Source organism: Piliocolobus tephrosceles, chromosome 20, assembly GCF_002776525.5.
Source record: "Piliocolobus tephrosceles isolate RC106 chromosome 20, ASM277652v3, whole genome shotgun sequence".
In the NCBI taxonomy this organism is placed as follows: domain Eukaryota; kingdom Metazoa; phylum Chordata; class Mammalia; order Primates; family Cercopithecidae; genus Piliocolobus; species Piliocolobus tephrosceles.
Window position 1 is genome coordinate 40,894,045 of NC_045453.1, and position 18,325 is coordinate 40,912,369.

Genomic DNA, 18,325 nt, shown 5'->3' on the forward strand with positions numbered 1-18,325 from the left:
CAAGGGAGGAAACTGCCCATGTGAAGTGAAATCACTTCTAGCAACAAGGCACCATTTTGATACTCTGGAAAAGACGAGCCCTTTCTATGTTCCACACTTTCCATCTGGTCCCCCTCCCTTCCTTCCTGAAGAGTGAGAGCTCAGGAGCTTTTGGCTAACCACCCATCCTGAGATGGCTCACTCTCCTGCCCCATTCAACCAGAGCCCACCACTTCCCAATCACCTCACTGGTGTTTCATCCTTAAGCCTCTGTGGCCTTTCTCCAAGCAGAGTCACCGAAGCCCACCTGGGTAGTTTTTATTTGGGATGCAGCTGCCCTGACCTGAGTTATAAAGGACAGGCAAGATCAGGCTGAGGACTGCTGGGCACATCTCTCACCGCCAATCCCAGTGCACACTCCCTCCAATGGTTTAAAGGCAAAGTGAAGTTTAAAAGGTACAAAGATGAAGTGCATTCACCTAGAGGAATGACACTCACTGAGGCAGGACCACAGATGTCAAAGCAGGAGAGGGCAGAGAGCCTAGCACTGTTGCCGCCCAACTGAGGATCAGATGCACCAGAGCTGGAGTCACTCTCCCTATGCATCACCCCCCTATTTAGTCAGAATTGTTGCCCAAAACTATTTATGAAAGTCTGAGAGATGATCTACATAGGCAAAACAAAATTAATAAGGGTTGGTTAAAACAAATTAGAAGTGGTTAAAGGATACATAGTCTGCATAGAACAAGGCTGGAGAAGGGAAGGAAAGTTCAGGTATTGCAAACAGACTGGACAGGGTGGGCACTGTGGATGCAGATGCCTCTGGGGCCAAGCAAGTATCTCCAAGAATTGACTATGGCCAGGCAGGAACAGCAGGAAGTGCCTGCCCTGTAGCAGGCAAGGAGGCACATGACTTGTCCATAGAGCACAGCTGCTCCTTGGCTCCAGCCAATTGCTGCCTGGTGGGAAGGTGGGCCTGGTCTTGCCAGACTTCTGCCTTTTCTTTCTTCTTTTTAAAAACAAAACACTGCACAGACAAAACAGAACATATTTGTAGCCTCGAAAATAGATGGTAGTGAGCAACTTTTTGTGTTCACTGAAAGTGGTACAAGAACACTTAGGGAAAAACTGCAGCCAAATAATACAAGCTAGATATCAGGAAAAGCTTTCTTATTGAAAGGGTTGTTGGAACAGGTTATCCAGGGAGGATGCATCAGCTGTATGAAGATTTTTAAGGGGCTGTCTGTATCAAACAGACCAGGTTTCAGACTCTGGAGGCAAGAGTGTATTTTTTTTTTTAGGAGTTCTCAAACAAATCAGACATCCTCCTGAAACAGCCCAGAAGACTTGGCCGGGACGCTAGTTTCATGAAGCAAGAGTGTAAAGCTATGGACATGAGGTTTGTGGTAACTCAGGCCCAGGATTTTTTAGAAGAAACACAGTGATGAACCAAGCAGTTAAAAGCTCCACTTTGTTGCTGCTCTGCAAATTCATAGTTACTAAATGAATGAACAAATAAAGGAGCAAAAGTAACGAATCAAGAAGTTCAAGTTAGTCTGTTACAAACAAGGTAGGGACAAAGTCAATACATTTCCAAGGGAAAAAGATTTTCGTTCTCAGCTGCAAGTAAACTGTAAGTCTGAAAATTTGAGGATTGGGTGTTTGCTTTAATGGTTTCACTTTCTAGCCTGACTTAGAAATCCAGGGAAACACTTCCTCCCATTAGTAAAGTTAAACTCTCAGAAAATATTGAGTAGTGAAAATGTTTAGATTAAACAAACATTTCTAAAGAATACAATCATTTTCAGTTGGAATATTCTGATACACACAGAAACACACACACATGCATGCTCAAGCTTTCAGTTCTGAATCTTTGTTCAAGCATTGATTATATATTCAAATCTGTGTCAAGACTTAGTTTAAAAAGTAGAAAATATTGTAGTTCAAAATGTAAGGCAAGGCAACGGGGGGCATCCCATGCAGTCTACAGCTCCAGAAGGTGAAAATCTATCCTTGTCTATTAACTCTTGACTGATGACATGAGATAAATGTATTTTCCCTTACTTTGTTACATAAGCTGCCTGAACCCAATCATCTATCTTTCTGCAAAGTGCTGAAGGATCGCTGAGACTGTTTTTTTTTTCTTTTTGATATGCGTTTTGTGTCTGGAAAAAAGAAACAGCTACAGAAAGAAAGTGAAAACGTGCTGAATAAAGAGATGGGAGAGAGATGATGCTGAGGAGAGGAGAAAGAAAAAGCCTCAACTTCTTATCTTTTTTCCTCTTTTATATGCAAATGTACACCTGCTAAAATACTTCTAAATCTACAAATAAAAAGAAAATATCTGATGAACAAGTGCTTTTAACACCCCATTACAAGAGCCAGACAAACACATGGTTCACCAGTCTCTAAGGGGTGTCTTGGAGGCAGGGAATCTGCCCATTGCTTTTGCAGAAATCCTTAATGAAAAAAAGAGTTGGGCTCGGAAAAAAAATAACAAAGGGAGATGCAAACAGTACTATCACTACGGCTAAAAAACCGACCTTGAACTGACAGAGAACTGGGCATGTTTGAGTAAGGAAGGATAATTGCTATCTCTATATGAAGTCAAAACGAAATCTGAAAAATATTCACTGAGTTTCTCAGCATTGTTACTTTTCACATATTTCTACACCTACGTGTTTTTTCAAATTGTACTAGGTGTGTTGCTGACACTGCAAACTCGGTCATTTTTGCAAAATAAAATAAAAATTGTGAGATATGTTTCTTAAGTTACTTCAAAAGATAAATATTATCACTGAGAATCCAGAAATCATTTGCCTAGTAATCTGCATAAATAAAAATAAGGGCTGGGCGGGGTGGCTCAGGCCTGTAATCCCAGCACTTAGGGAGGCTGAGGAAGGTGGATCACTTGAGATCGGGAGTTCGAGACCAGCCTGACCAAAATGGAGAAACTCCATCTACACCACTGCATGGTGGCACATGTTTGTAGTCCCCGCTACTTGGGAGGCTGAGGCAGGAGAAAAGCTTGAACCCAGGAGGCGGAGGTTGCGGTGAGCCAAGATCGTGCCATCGCACTCTAGCCTGGGCAACAAGAATGAAACTCCATCTCAAAAATAAATAAATATATAAATAATAAGGAAATAGGGCCAGGTGCAGTGGCTCACACCTGTAATCCCAGCACTTTCGGAGGCTGAGATGGGTGGATCACTTGAGGTCAGGAGTTCAAGACCAGCCTGACCAACATGGTGAAACTCCGTCTCTACTATAAATACAAAAATATAAAAATTAGCTGGGCACAGTGGCAGGCACCCCTAATCCCAGCTACTGAGGAGGTTGAGGCACGAGAATCACTTGAACCTGGGAGGTGGAGATTGCAGTGAGCCGAGATCACAACACTGCACTCCAGCCTGGGTAAGAGAGCAAGACTCTGTCTCTGGAAAAAATAAAAAAGAGAGAGAGAGAGAGAGAAAATAGGATATGGCTGCTTTCGCAATTCTGAAAATACAAAAAAAGGATTTTTTTTTTTTTTTTTTTTTAAGGCAGGAAGATACACAAGTTTGGGTCCATAACCAGAATCACTTTTCACGTCCAGACTTTCTGCAATAAACTCCACTCCACCTGTATAGACCTGGACCTGCAAATTCCATTGTCAAGGTTGCTCTCTGCACTCTCAAGAAGAGGGCCGATGCATTAGAAGAGACCCACCTAATTCACATGAGTTGTCTGGCACTGCTTCAGAAAATAAGAGATTTATGTCATAGTCCTAATTTCTATGGGTCAACTCAACAATTAAACCTGAAAACAAATTCCAGGCTTGAAACTGACCTTTAACCGACATTCCCCAAATGAGCTGAAACACTTTTGCTTGCTATTTAACACTGTTCAGTCGTGACAGGTGAATTTTCAACTCTCAACCTCATGACACCTTTAACTTTTCAACTTGAGTAATCCTGATCAGAAAGCTGTATTTTATTGATATAAATAGCTTTTTAAAAAACAGTATATTTTAGCCCTTTGTACTCAATGATTTATTTAATGAGAGAAATTAGAAATGGCAATATTATCTTTACCATTATTTATGATAGGTTCAGGAATAATTACTATAGAAGATGAACTGGATGCTAAAAATGTAAAATATGAAGGAGTCCATCCTCATTCCCTGTAGTTGGTTGAATAGTGTTGTTCCCCTCAACCCGACAAACTCATGTCCTCCCAGAACCTCAGAATGTGACCTTATTTGGAAATAGGTTCTTTACAGACATACTAGTTAAGGTTCCCGAGATGAAATCATTCTGTATTTACCGTGGGCCCTAAATCCCATTTCTGATGTTCTTCTAAGAGCAGACACAAAGACACAGAAGAGAAGGCCAAGTGAAGACAGAGGCAGAGATGGGGCTTATACTCCCACAAGCCAGGAGCCACCAGCTAGCGCCTTCAGAGGCAAGGGCCCTGCTGATGCCTGGATTTCAGACTTCTAGCTCTCAGAACTGTGAGAGAGTGCACTTCTGTTGTTTTACGTTTGTGCTGCTTTGTTACAACAGCCCTAGGAAAATAATACACTCCAACCCCTGATTTTATTAAAATATCTAAAGCCCAATTTCGTCTTTCAGAGTCTTCTGTGTAAAATGAGGGTGCTTCACAACAGGACTTATCAGGGTTCTTTTGAACTGAAACCCCTGCTCCATAGTTCTCAAACCTAAGAAGTTACCTGGATGTGTTACAAAGTACTTATGCCTGGGTGCCACTCCCAGAGGTTCAGAAATAATTGCACAAGGGTGTGGCTGGGGCGTGGGTATGTTCTAAAACTCTACATGGGATTCTACCATGAGCCACTAGGGAGAATTTCTCCTGGCATTTATGAGTTCATCTCCTTGAACGTAGAAGCATCCAGTCCAGAAGACCCATCAGAAAGATACGTTTTATCCTTTAATGACCAGGTTAAATAAACAGCACTGTTCTGCAATATAATGAGGACTGTTTTGCTATGGCAAGTAGCAGGGAGCAGGCTCCATGGGTGAAGCCCCAGCAGGCTGATGCCTGGCACAGAGACAGGGCCATGTGGACTTTCAATGGACAATCCAGCAACATATGGCGGTTCCCCTGGTTTTGCACAAGCTGGGGGTTTCCTGTCCCAGGCACAACAGGTAACATGTCTCGACTGATTCTTGTCAGGAAAGTGCTTCTGGGACAGGACAGGTGAAGCACATTCTCGGTAAAGCCTCAGTAGTAGCAGTGTTATGCCACTGTGTTTTGGGAGCCCAAAGTCATCACTGCAGTCTTTCTTCCCAGGATAAATCCAGTCACCAGTGACAACCTAGCCACTATATCTTTCCAGCCCTTTTCCGAACTGATGTAAAACTCAAGCCATCACATTTTGGGAAGCACTGCCTAGAACTCCAAGTGACACCCTCCAAATCTAAGCTGACCTCCTGGAAAGATTCTAAATGGATGTCTTAGGAAATATGCAAGGAAATATTACCTTGCATATTTCAACTTGCCAAAGAATATCCACAAGGAATGGCACAGTCAGGCAACCACTTTCAACACAGCTTGACCAAGAGAATTGGTGTCAAAAGAATGAGAGGCTGAATGGACATTCTTAGAGGCTTAATCCTCTTGAGATAAAAGCTGAGAGCCCTTTTCACATGGAGCTTAAGGAGACTAGTTTTGCCAGGATGGGCACGTGGGGTGGGAAAAGTACTGGTGGAGTGAATGACTGAAAGAGATAGTATTCTGTCCTGAATCAACAAGCATTTAAGAAAATTCCTTAATATCCCCATTTTTATTCATTTGACAAATTAAGTGCCCACTCTGTGCTAGGTGCTGTATTTTTATGACATTTAGCATAGCTGCATCATCTGCTAAAATTAAAACTCACTTAATGCTGAAAGGAAATTTAGTGTAAATACAAACAAAATTGTCAATGTGGGAAATTTTCACTTTGGGGATATAAGTAGTTCAAAAGGCAGACTTTCTCTCCCAATCTAGATAAGCATCACTTTGCTCATGGCCTGAGTGTTTCAGGCAAACTAAGCTGTATATTAGGTCAGGAAGTATTTCAGGGAAACCGACCTCCCAGCAGCCCAGCTGGGCTCAGGTTTGCCCCACTTTATAAAAGGCCTACCTCTTGGGATGAGCTGCATTTGAAAATCCTTGCATGCTGCCCACCTCTCCAGGCCTAACCCAAGTGAAAGGAAAGGCAAGCTTTGTTTATCATTGCTCTCAGAAGCAGCCTTGCAAAGCCCATCTTCTGTTATGATGTATACTGATGTTTAATTGATCTGGACATCCTGATGCAGTTGTCTTTTTGGTAAAATAAAAGAGGCAGGGTAGGCCGGGCGTGGCAGCTCACACCTGTAATCCCAGCACTTTGGGAGGCCAAGGTGGGTGGATATTTTGAGGCCAGGATTCAAGACCGGCCTGGCCAACAGGGCAAAACCGTCTCTATTAAGAATACAAATTTAGCCGGGCATGGTGGAACGTGCCTGTAATCCCAGCTACTCAGGAGGCTGTGGCACGAGAATTGCTTGAACCTGGGAGGCAGAGGTTGCACCGAGCCAAGATTGTGCCACCGCACTCCAGCCTGGGTGACAGAGTGTGACTCTGTCTCAAAAGAAATAAACAAATAAATAATAAAAAAATAAAATAAAATAATAAATAAAAGAGGCAGGGCAGTGAAACGGAAGGAGTTCAAGGGCCCAAATCCCAAAGTCTAAGTTCAATTCAAGGTCTAACACACTAGCAACATGGCCTTGAGCAGGACACCTTTCAAGTTTCTCTTTGACCACTTGTAGGGTGAGTACCCTATAAGACTGTTGTGAAGGTGAGAGATGAGGGAGGCTTAGTGAGGGCAGGGATCCCATCTTTTGTGGTTCCTGGTATCCCAGGATTCAGCCCATGTAAAAGTATTAATTAATTAATATAATTAAGGATTTTATATATAATTATATGATATATAATATATAATATATATTGTATTAATACATCTAATTATATAGTACTTATATACAGAAAACCGTATATTTATAGATATAAAAATTCATCTTTGATTTCCACCTGGATTCTTTAGTGAACAACAACTAGACTAATAAAAGGGGTAGAATATATTCACAACAACAGATCATACAGGCTATGGAATACTGACTCTGTGTTTGTGGGTGGGGGATCGGTGTGTGCCCAGGAGGCTTTATATGTAAATCTAAACACAGAAAACTCGCATGCTCCATAATAATGATTAACAAAGCAGATGCCTTCAAAGTGCTAGCAGACTCTTTAGGGAGGAGCCTCAGCCAAGATGACCTCCATTTTGGGGTGATAAGCAAATGAGAAAGGGAAATGAAGAGATGAGAATGCTGGCACACTGGATTACATTAGCACAGAGGAAGAAGCACAGTCCCTTGGCATTAGAAGGAACGTCAGGGGTCACAGAGGCAGTAACTCCTTCCACGATGCCTCTTTTAGAGAGCCACAGGGCCAGGCAAGGTGGCTCATGCCTACAATCCCAGAACTTTGGGAGGCCAAAGCGGGCAGACTGCTTGAGCTCGGGAGTTTGAGACCAGCCTGGGCGACATGGTGAAACCCCATCTCTACAACAAATACAAAAATTAGCCAGGCATGGTGACGCATGCCTGTAGTCCCAGCTACTTGGGAGGCTGAGGAAGGAAGATCACTTGAGCTCAGGAGACAGAGGCTGCAACAAGCTATGAGCACAACAATGTACTCCAGCCTGGGCCACAGAGCAAGACCCTGACCCTGGTCTCAAAAAAAAAAAAAAAAAGTCATGGTTCCTGCCATGGTTCAAGCACTCACACCTGGAAGATACTGAACTTGGTTTTGCTGAAATGAAGAGCTAGAAAGTTGTTTTGTTACTGAGCTACACTCTATAATTAAGCTCGATAAATATTCTGCCTGGTATATGGCAGCTTCTCAAATATTTAAAGAACTACTGTGCCCTTCTCAGGCTAAACATCTCCAGGACCCCCTCATTCTGATAAAGATATGACTTCACAGCTTCCCACCCCCAACCTCCTGTGACTTCCCAGATTCCACCTCAGCCACGTCTTCTCTTATACTTCTCTTATACTTCTTCTGAAATGGCTGAAGAGCAAATAAAGACACACAGAAGGATCCCACACTGAAGAATAGCACTCCTGGGCGCCTAGAGTTACTACTGTAACCTTCTCATCAATTCAAGGAACAGCTGTAACAAACAGCTGTCAGTCATAACATCTGGGTGTAGTTACACTAAAGCAGCCCAAAGTTTCCTTATAAAGCAATCTCACGTACAAGAGAGCTTCCCACAAAATGAAACCACAGAAAAATGTTGAAGATAATTTTGTGTATTGAGGAAACTGGTGCCCCCATTAGACTCACTGCTTTCAAAAGTGTTCCACATATATGTGTGTATGTTTCACAAAGCATGTTCCACAGAACATTAATTCTGTTGGCTGTTAACAGGAAAAATTCCATTTTCAAATAAATGATAAGTTATCTGAAACTCCAGGATCACACTTTTAAACAATTCCTTTGCTGAAAGTCTTCTCCAAGTCTTCACTATGCTTCTATGCATTATGCATACTGCAGAGAGAGAGAAGGATCACGCAGGGCTTGGCAACAAAATATGTTTTAATTGATGTATTTTCTGGGTGGAGCACTGCAAATAACACATTTTGGAAAATGCTGCATTAGCTCATCAATACTTGTGGGGCAGCACACATATCAGGGGAGGTCTGCCGCCTGGTGATCAGGTGCCCTGCAACGTCTTCCACTGTGAGCAAGTAAGGGTCACTAAGGGCACACAGGCCCCCCCAGGCACAGACGTCTGGGCCTTGACCAATGAGATCTTCAGGAACACTTCAGCAGCTGTTTTGGATACTTCTCTATGGATTTTCTCATGGGACTAAGTGGAAGTTGGAAAAGTATCATCAAACTCTTCTTGAGATTCCTTTTTGATAAGGTAACCATCCTTCTGGATTTGAATCTCAATTGTGTTCTCAAGTGGCAATTTCTTGCAGAAACTAAAGTAGCAGTACTACCGGGAAGTACTGTCTTGCAGGCATTGCAGCAGCAGTGTACTTGTGTGTGTCTTGGTCCCAAGTGGCTACCACAACTCAAGGAAGGTATGCAGGTCCACAAGAACAGACTGAAAGTGTCCACTCTTCCGGGGGCTCATCTCACAATGGCACTTTCTGTGATGCTGCATCCCCATTCTCTCTACTTCTGTTCTTCTTTGAGTTTGCTTTGTGAGGCTCCTCATAGCTGGTTTGGAAATGCTGGGGCTTGTGGGGGCCAGCACAGAAGACCAAGAACACTAAGAATGTTCACGTGAATGTTATTATATATCACAGATAAAACTGAGTGTCCAGTATCTGCTTGGAACTTTCACAAATGATTTCATTTAAACTTTAAGACAATCCTATTGGGCAGTATGTCTGCTTTCCCAATACAGAGACTCAGAGAGGGTAGAGAAACAGAGGAAGAGGTAGAAGAGCTGACACTGAAGGCTGGTTCCAAAGCCCCAGTCCAATTGCTACATTTCCTCAACCTTCAGGGGACAGCCTCTGGAATATTTCTTTTCTTTGGAATATTCTAGAAGGAATGCAGCCCATAGAAACACAACCAGCATGTACTCACACAAACAGGACACTCCAACAAAACTATTAAAAAGAGGCAGGCAGACTCTATCTTAAATTAAACTACATACTTGCTTTACTCTACCAAATGTAAAATCTCCAAATAGTTATGCCAAAGTCACAAACATTTAATAAAGGGATTATGGTCAAGAACTTAAGAGATCAAAGTAGCTGCAATGATGGACAAAGCAACAGTATTAGTAGTGCCAAGGTGCGTGAGGCCCTCAAACATGAATTTCATGGGAGGTCCCTGGGTGGGGAGAGTACACTGGCAAGGACAGAACAGTAACACCTTAACAAAGTACATGGCTTTGCTAAGTTTTTAAAAAATTTCCAAAGTTTTTTTTTTAATGTCTAATATTTTGGCACAAAATAGGCACAAAGCATTTTTTTTTTTTTAACTCCCAACTATTGATGGATCAATGGCAGGTTGTTGGAATTACAATTTCTTTTGAAATCTTTTTCTTTTTTTTTTGAGACAGAGTCTTGGTCTGTCCCCCAGGCTACAGTGCAGTGGCGCAATCTCGGCTCACTGCAAGCTCCGCCTCCTGGGTTCCTGCCACTCTCCTGCCTCAGCCTCCCAAGTAGCTGGGACTACAGGTGCCCACCACCATGCCCGGCTAAGTTTTTGTATTTTTAGTAGATATGGAGTTTCACCATGTTAGCCAGAATGGTCTCGATCTCCTGACCTTGTGATCCGCCCGCCTCGGCTTCCCAAAGTGCTGGGATTACAGGTGTGAGCCACTGCACCCGGCCTTTCTTTTAAAATGTTAATGGCAAATAACCCAGGTTGCTTCTAGCCATACTGCACTTCTTTCTGCATAAGGGAGGATTTGAAACCCTGGTACTTAATTATCCATTTTCTTATAAAGAAAGTATATAAGAAAATACATTTGCATTAACTTTGGGGAGAGTCAACTACTCCCAGCAAGGGATGATTGTAAAGAATACTGAAAAGAGAAGAAAGAATGAACAACAAGGTAATTTCTTGGTTTCTCCTCAATAATCCTTTATAACTTTTTTTTTTTTTTTTTTTTTGAGACGGAGTCTCACTCTGTTGCCCAAGCTGGAGTGCAGTGGCCAGATCTCAGCTCACTGCAAGCTCCGCCTCCCGGGTTTACGCCATTCTCCTGCCTCAGCCTCCTGAGTAGCTGGGACTACAGGCGCCTGCCACCTCGCCTGGCTAGTTTTTTGTATTTTTTAGTAGAGATGGGGTTTCACCATGTTAGCCAGGATGGTCTCGATCTCCTGACCTTGTGATCCGCCCGCCTCGGCCTCCCAAAGTGCTGGGATTACAGGCGTGAGCCACCGCGCTCGGCCTTCCTTTATAATTTTAACTGAAATAAATTCAGAGGCCATTAGATACTTCTGTATCCAAAAGTAAATGCAAGGGAAAAGTATCCCAATGACTTCTTGGTTATCTGTAGTTTGGGATCATCTACATTTCTATTAATAAAAATAACAGGGAGCCATACCAGAGTTTTCAGAAAATGCAGACTAAACACACAATAAACATATCATTGGGGAAAATGTTTAAAATAAAAAAACTCTGCATTTTAGAGTAAAATATTATCTGAATGCGTAATATATACAATAATTGCTCTACCATAAACTCCTTTTTCAAAACCAGAGTTCATCACAAAAACATAAGTTTAAAAAATTAATCATGCCAGGAATTGCACTGCCATAAAAGCAGACCATTCTTTTCTGCTTATAAACAACAACAAAACTACCACATATGCACATGCATGCCTCAGTACCTTGGTGCAATGGTGTATTTACTTGTATAAATATTTAAAGTCAGACCTTTGAATTTATAATGAAGTAGTACACCACTTTACAAAATAAGGTACTAGTAAATTCAGATGTATGACAAATAGAACTCTGTACAGAATACTAATTGCTGCTGTTGCTATTCTAAAAAGAAAAAAAATAATGATATCGTTCAGATTCCACCTAAACAAGCCTAACACATGTGCCGAAATCTTAATAGGTCTTGATGAAGCCTGATTGGTGCAATTTTTAAATGATCAGACAGGCTTTGTAACTGAGGCAAATACAAGCTTCCTATCTGGCATTTTTTTTTTTTTTATTATCTGCTTATTTTAATATATATATTCAATTACCACAGGAAAGAAAGAGTAAAATCAGAAACATCTATAGTTTGCTATGTAATGACTGGGTGTTCCCCATGGAGATGGACCTTTTCACACAGACGCAGGTGCTGAAAGGGTACATGATGGAGGATGTTACAGGTGTAAATATGTAACATGGTGATGAAGAATTCAATAGACACAGTGATTTTCCACCTTAGTTTATGTTAACAAAAGTATATACGTTCTGCTCTTAGGATTAATCTCCTGCTCCAGCATGCAGTAGCTGAATACATGTGCTCTTAGTGGGGTCCACAAACCACTGACCCAAAATGTTCTGATTATATAATAATGCTAAATCTTGTGTCTGAAACTCTTAGGCAACCATAGCTTTACCTGTGATTGGGATATCTGCAGTCATGTTTTCTTTCTTGCTTTTGTCTCCACAGCCATTTGAAACTTCTAAAAATTGAATGCATAATAATAAAAATGTATTTCAAAGTTAAGGAATAGATCCTTTGGGTGTTTAATTGCCATTCCTTTTATGTTCAATGTTTTCTTTTTTTTTTTTTTTGGTTAATGTATTTCTTGTCTGAAATAATACTGTTCCTAAAAGGAAATCTATTCTAAAATTAAGGTATCTCATAAATAAAAATTTAAAAATTAAATTAAATTAAGGTGCCACTATGTTGCTTTCATGCAAAACAATTGGGCCTGACATCTATCAAATTTGGGTGGGACATAAAATAAGCGAGTCTCGCATCCTGTACATGTACATCAAATGGAGCAATTCCTGAGGAATTCATAACTGTCTTGGAAAACCATTAAAGCAGTTAAATGGCATGTCTTAGCAGTAGTGCTAAAATAATCACAGTTTCTGGGTGCTCAAAATTGGTTATTAAATTTGGGGGGCATAAATTCATTGATTCTTAATCAACTGTTTAGACACCGGTAAGGTTCTATTATAATTAAAAGGAATGTCTACAATTACGAGTAAATTCTATTAAGTGATATCAACAACTTCACAGTACTTGATGGAATCATCTTCATCTTTGTGGGATCAAAATTATCTACTGCCAAGCAATTAGTTTTGTTAAGATTTCATAACTTCTGAATACTTATTTTATTAGAAATAAATTCACTAGAACTACAGACTTACAGTTAGATTTCCCATTCCTGTTAGACTAAAGGAGAACATATGTATTTATTGGAAGGTGGTATAAAACAAATAATACATTATGCATATTAAAATCAGAGGTATTCACTAGTCAGTGATATTCTATACGTATACCTTGAGAAAGATGATGATGACCCTGAATGCCTTTTTGCTATGGACAAACACTTTAACAATAGTTACCTTGTTCCCTTGTAGGAACGCTGTTGAGCCATACAGCAGGTTTGGCTTCCTTTATTCCACTACTGTCATTCAGAATAGACGGCAAGCTGCAAGATGATTCACTACTGTGAATAGCTGACCTATGGCCACACTCTTCTGTAAGGGCTTTTCTCAATAATGCTGTTGCCTACAGTGTTTCAAAAAAAGCACAAAGAAATAAAAACAAACTGTAGCCACATTCCTCTTGGTCTCAAAGACATAGCCTTCAAATATAATTTTAAGTTAAGCTTTACTTAGGATTTGTTTCCTATATTTAAATGAAATTAAAATGTCAAGATAAAATAACACCTGGTTATTTTCTACTATAATCTAATTCTTTACAAGTTACCCTCAAAATAATACACTTTTGAGGGCTGAATATTATGTAACTGCTTGTTAAGTATGTATATGAAACCTGACCACCTCTGTTAATCCGGGCAGGTTTATCCTCCCTTCGATATATACAAAAGGCAGAGAGCCTCAGACCTCCTTTCTGAAGGAAAAAATTATTCTTTCATTACACGAATCCTATTTTCTAGGCATGTCAGACAGAATTACTTTGAACTGAGAAAAAGATCTGGAAAGATGTGACCCTGCCATATCCCCGTCCTCCTAAAAATGACCCATGAACTTCCCCTAAATAGGAAGATTGCAGAAAAATTTGTGGCTGAAGAGGATGCACTGAGCAGAAAGATAACTGCCCTTATTCTAAATCCTAATCTTCAATCAAGTACTAAGATGGTCTGCACTTTGCCTGTAAGTTGTCTGGGGATCTGGGGAAACTCACCCACCACACTGCCTATCTTTTTTCAAAGGCATTGTCTTACTTATAATACCTCATGTGTCCTGAGCAAGGAGGAAGACACAGGTTTTTATCAGAGCCAACCTTAGAGGTGGAGAAAAAGGGGCAATTCACAGGGCCTGGGTTAGTAGCCATGTCTCCTGATTTTCAGGTCAGTACTTTCCCCTAAGAAATACAAATATGCTGGTAACAAGAGTTAAACTTTTAGTAGGTAACCACTGGTCACATTATCCCGCTGCCAGACTGTATGTTTCTCTCATTTCCTATTGATAGGTGGCAATTTCCTTAGGTAGCTGGAGAGGAAACCTGGGTGGTGATGGTGACCCACAGGTAGCTGACAATGACAGTAAATACTGGGTAATGTCCAACCCACTTGTGGGAAATGCCCATGGGAGTTTAAAATTAATATGAAGAGCAGAAGTGGACAAATGTTCATAGGTCATCATTAGCCAAGAGTGAAGTGGTAACAACGTAACTATCCAGTGAACAAGGTGGAAAAAATAACCTTCCTTGTGATTAACATGGAAGAAGGTGAAGACACTCTGACAGGGAAAATCACTAAAGCAGAGCATGGAAGGTCTGGCCTTGCATGTTTGGCATTTCAGACACTTTAAAGCAACTACCTTTAGTCCTGACATCCCTGCAGGGTTCTTGCCTTCTGCCCTCCCTAGTACTGGCTGACCTCCTGGACCCATGGTCTACCCTAGGAGCTGAAGTAGCTGATTAGGGGGATTTAAGGAGTTCGAGTCCCCCTGGCCAAAGAACTTGGTGTCAAGTTAGCCTTGCAGCCAGGACCTTTCTGTGGTGCAGTTCTAGTGACCAGGGGCTTTTCCTTTATTTCTAGAAACTAGTCCCTGGATTTCACTCCACTGTGATAACTCTGTTGGGATGACTTGCTCAGTATTCCCATTTCTGCAGAGTAGGGGGAAGGCATAGGGTCCTGCCCTTGAAGGCCAGGCCAAGGTTGGTTCCAATCACTGTCCCCATTCCAACTGCCTAAACAGACCACTGCACCACTGCACCTGTTTCTGGAATCTACTACAAACACCTTTCTAATGAGTCCTTGTATGCTTGACAAGAATACCGCCATTGCCAACAGTTCTGCGCTGAGCCCTCTTTTCCACGGTGAGGTAAATAATGTGGTGGGCACACTGCACTGCTAGTTTAATTTACTTTGTACACAGACGCTCCTTGAGTTTATGAAGGAGTTACATCCAATAAACCCACAAGTCGAAAAAATTGTAAAGTCAGAAATGTATTTAACACACTTAACCTACTGAACATCACAGTTTAGCTTCGCCTGCCCTAAACTGCTCAGAACACTTACATTAGCCTACAGATGGCTAAAATCATTTAACACAAAGCCTATTTTATAATAAAATGTTGATTTTCACATGTAATTGGTTGGATACTGTACTAAAAAAGAAAGATAGAAGTGCTGTATGGGTACTTGCAGTATGGTTTCCACTGAATGCCTATCACTTTCACACTACCATAAAATCAAAAAAATGTAAGTTGAACCATTGGAAGTCAGGGACTATCTGTATTTTATCCCATTTATCTTCACTGCTCAATACTTGTCTCCAGGATTTCTGTTACTTTTTTGATAGAAATGTTTATAAAAGAACCTATCTTTTAAGATAATTCCACAGATAATTTCTCAAAGATGATAAGCAGGGATGAAGACAAAAGTTAGTCTCAGACAAGGAGAGACAAGGATAGATCATAGATTTCTAGTCAAAAACAACTTTGTTTTGAGACAGTCTCGCTTTCTTGCCCAGGCTGGAGTGCAGTGGTGGGATCTCGGCTCACTGCAACCTCCACCTCCCAGGTTCAAGTGATTCTTGTGCCTCAGCCTCCCAAGTAGCTGGGATTACAGGTGTGTGTCACCACACCAGGCTAATTTTTGTATTTTTAGTAGAGGCGGGGTTTCACCATGTTGGCCAGGCTGGCCTCAAACTCCTGCCCTCAGGTGATCTGTACTCCTTGGCCTCCCAAAGTGCTGGGATTACAGGTGTGAGCCACTGCGCCTGGCAAACACAACTTCTGCAGTCAGGAAAACATCTGTAATACATTTTCAAGATGTACTGCTTGCAGATGTTCCAGAAAAGTGTATTTCAAAGGAAACCTCCAATTTGAAGGAGTTTGCAGTCTGAGACTGACAACACTAACACATAGAGAAGCTCAGAGAACAGTTAACAGGTTGCTTTATTACATCTCATGCTGGGACTAAATGGGTTCTGCAAATTGGAGCTAATTCTCTGAAAAAATGTCACTAGACAACAATTTTACCACAGGCTTTCTGATAGTGCTTATGAATAAACTATGCATGGGTTTCAACTTACCTGTTACTAATAAAGGCTCTCTTTTTGGAGCCCAGAAGAGAAAACTAGAGATTGTTTCATTGTTCTCAGCAGTCTGAAGCCTAAGTCAGTATCAACAAACTATGCCCTCACTTTTCAGCCTTACCAGGAGCCAGGAGAAAGAGCTTGGAAATTAAATGCCAGGGCACACACTATTTGTGGAATGACTGATGTTGATACTTCCATATTTCAGACATTATGGCAGATAAACCATTCTATGAATTATACCTACAGTACTATTTCTTTATTAGCCCAGTTCTACTAGAATTTTCCTCCATGTTCAGTTTAAATATTAATCTTGCTATGTCTAGAACCCCAAGAATCATCTAGGCTGACTCTTAAATTATATCAAAAAACTTACGGTTGTGATATTCAAATGTATAAACAGACAGATGTAAGATATTAATAGAAAAGACATTGTGTCCAAAACACCATTAAGAAAATTAAAAGACAAAAATTAAACTGCTAAAAAGGTAGTAACAAAATTTCCAAATTTATATTTAAAAAATTTTTGCAAGTCAATAAGAAAAAATATTACTAACCTAATAGAAAAATGAGCAAAGAACATGAGCTGGCAGATTATGATAAAAGAAATACAAATGGCTAATAAATAGGTAGAGAAAAAGTTCGACCTCAATTGTAATAAAAAGGTCAAATGAACAAAAAAAAATTGGATGTCATTTTCATCTCTCAAATTGGTGCCCCTAAAAAAAAAAGTTGATAGTATCTAGTTTCATAAAGAACTCAGAGAAATGTTATTTTCATCCATTACTGATAACTCTGATGACCCTTCCAGAGTGAGATCTGGCCATGCATAGCAAAAGCCTGAAAGATATACCCACCTTTTGACCTAGTAATTCTACCTCTAGGAATTCATTATAAGAAAATATTATAGATAGTTGTAAAATCTGAATTGCACAGATATTCTCTGAAACTTTTTTACTAGAGGAAAAATTAGAAACAAATGTTGAACAACAGGTAAATGATTGAAGTGACAGTGGACAGGGGACCTCTGTAAAGCCATTTGAAATGATATAAATAGAACATGTAATGGTATGAAAGAGTTCACTTTGCAGCAAATGGGGGTAAAAAAACACAAGGTTATGTATACAAATAAAGCAACCTACGTTTTTCAATTTATTAATTATTATTATTATTATTTTTAAAAACAGAGTCTCGCTCTGTCACCCAGGCTGGAGTTCAGTGGTACGATCTCAGCTCACTGCAACCTCTGCCTCCCAGGTTCAAGCAATGCTTGTGCCTAAGCCTCCCAAGTAGCTGGCATTACAGGTGTGTGCTATTACACCTGGCTAATTTTTCTATTTTTAGTAAAGACGGGCTTTTACCATGTTGGTCAGGCTGGTCTTGAACTCCTGACCTCAGGTGATCCACCAACCTCAGCCTTCCATATCAATATATTAAATATTAAAAAACATACACCATAATGTTAACAGAGTTGTATATAAATAGTAGAATAGTAGGATAAAGGCCAGTTTTCTTTTTGTTTATCTTACTATTTCAAGATTTTTTAAAAAATGCTTGTTTTTGAAAGAAAACATATGCTAGCTCTAAAGAAATCCAATTTCTGCTATTGGTGGTACCAATACAAAGAGAAAATGAATGTAAATGCATCTGATAAAATTAAATTCACTTCTATATGCAAACCAGTGCTACTAACACAGACACAGAAAAGCAAAAGAATCAAAAATCATGGATATGGACAGCAGATGATATCTTCCCCTAGTATGCAGATTTAACTGACTCTTCCTCAAGGTTCAAGAATATTCCTCTTGGACAATGGAAGTAACTTCTTGGTGTTTAAAGAGAAATGCAAGCATCAACACTTAGGTTCTACATTAAAGGGAATGAAGGGATTTTACCTGTATAGCAATATTTTTTTAAATGGGAAGATATTCATATGACCCAGCAAATGAGTATTCAGGAGATAAGAACAAGAAAACAGTCCAGCATTTGGGGAAAGCATCTTCCTGGTGAATAAAACTGGTTTGTGTATATGGTGGGGGCAGGACCCAATCTACTCTATGAGTGTCACCAGCAGATTGCTCTGCTGTGACAAA

At 40.4% G+C, this 18,325-nt stretch overlaps 1 protein-coding gene across 10 annotated transcripts in view; it reads right to left on the reverse strand.

Annotated features, from left to right (window-relative positions):
- Positions 1–18,325, reverse strand: part of KIZ (kizuna centrosomal protein) — a 131,661-nt gene that overhangs the window by 20,844 nt on the left and 92,492 nt on the right. For 8 of the 10 annotated variants that reach the window (XR_003306889.1, XR_003306890.1, XM_023191872.3 and 5 more), the window contains 2 exons: positions 13,065–13,230; positions 12,104–12,169 (listed from right to left, as the gene is read on the reverse strand). Coding sequence is in view for 8 of the 10 variants with exons in the window: in XM_023191872.3 (XP_023047640.1) it covers positions 12,104–12,169; positions 13,065–13,230 (232 nt within the window). In the remaining 2 variants the exon portion in view is untranslated. The remainder of the gene's footprint in view (positions 1–12,103; positions 12,170–13,064; positions 13,231–18,325) is intronic. The other 2 variants (XM_026448131.1, XM_026448133.1) reach the window with 1 other exon arrangement.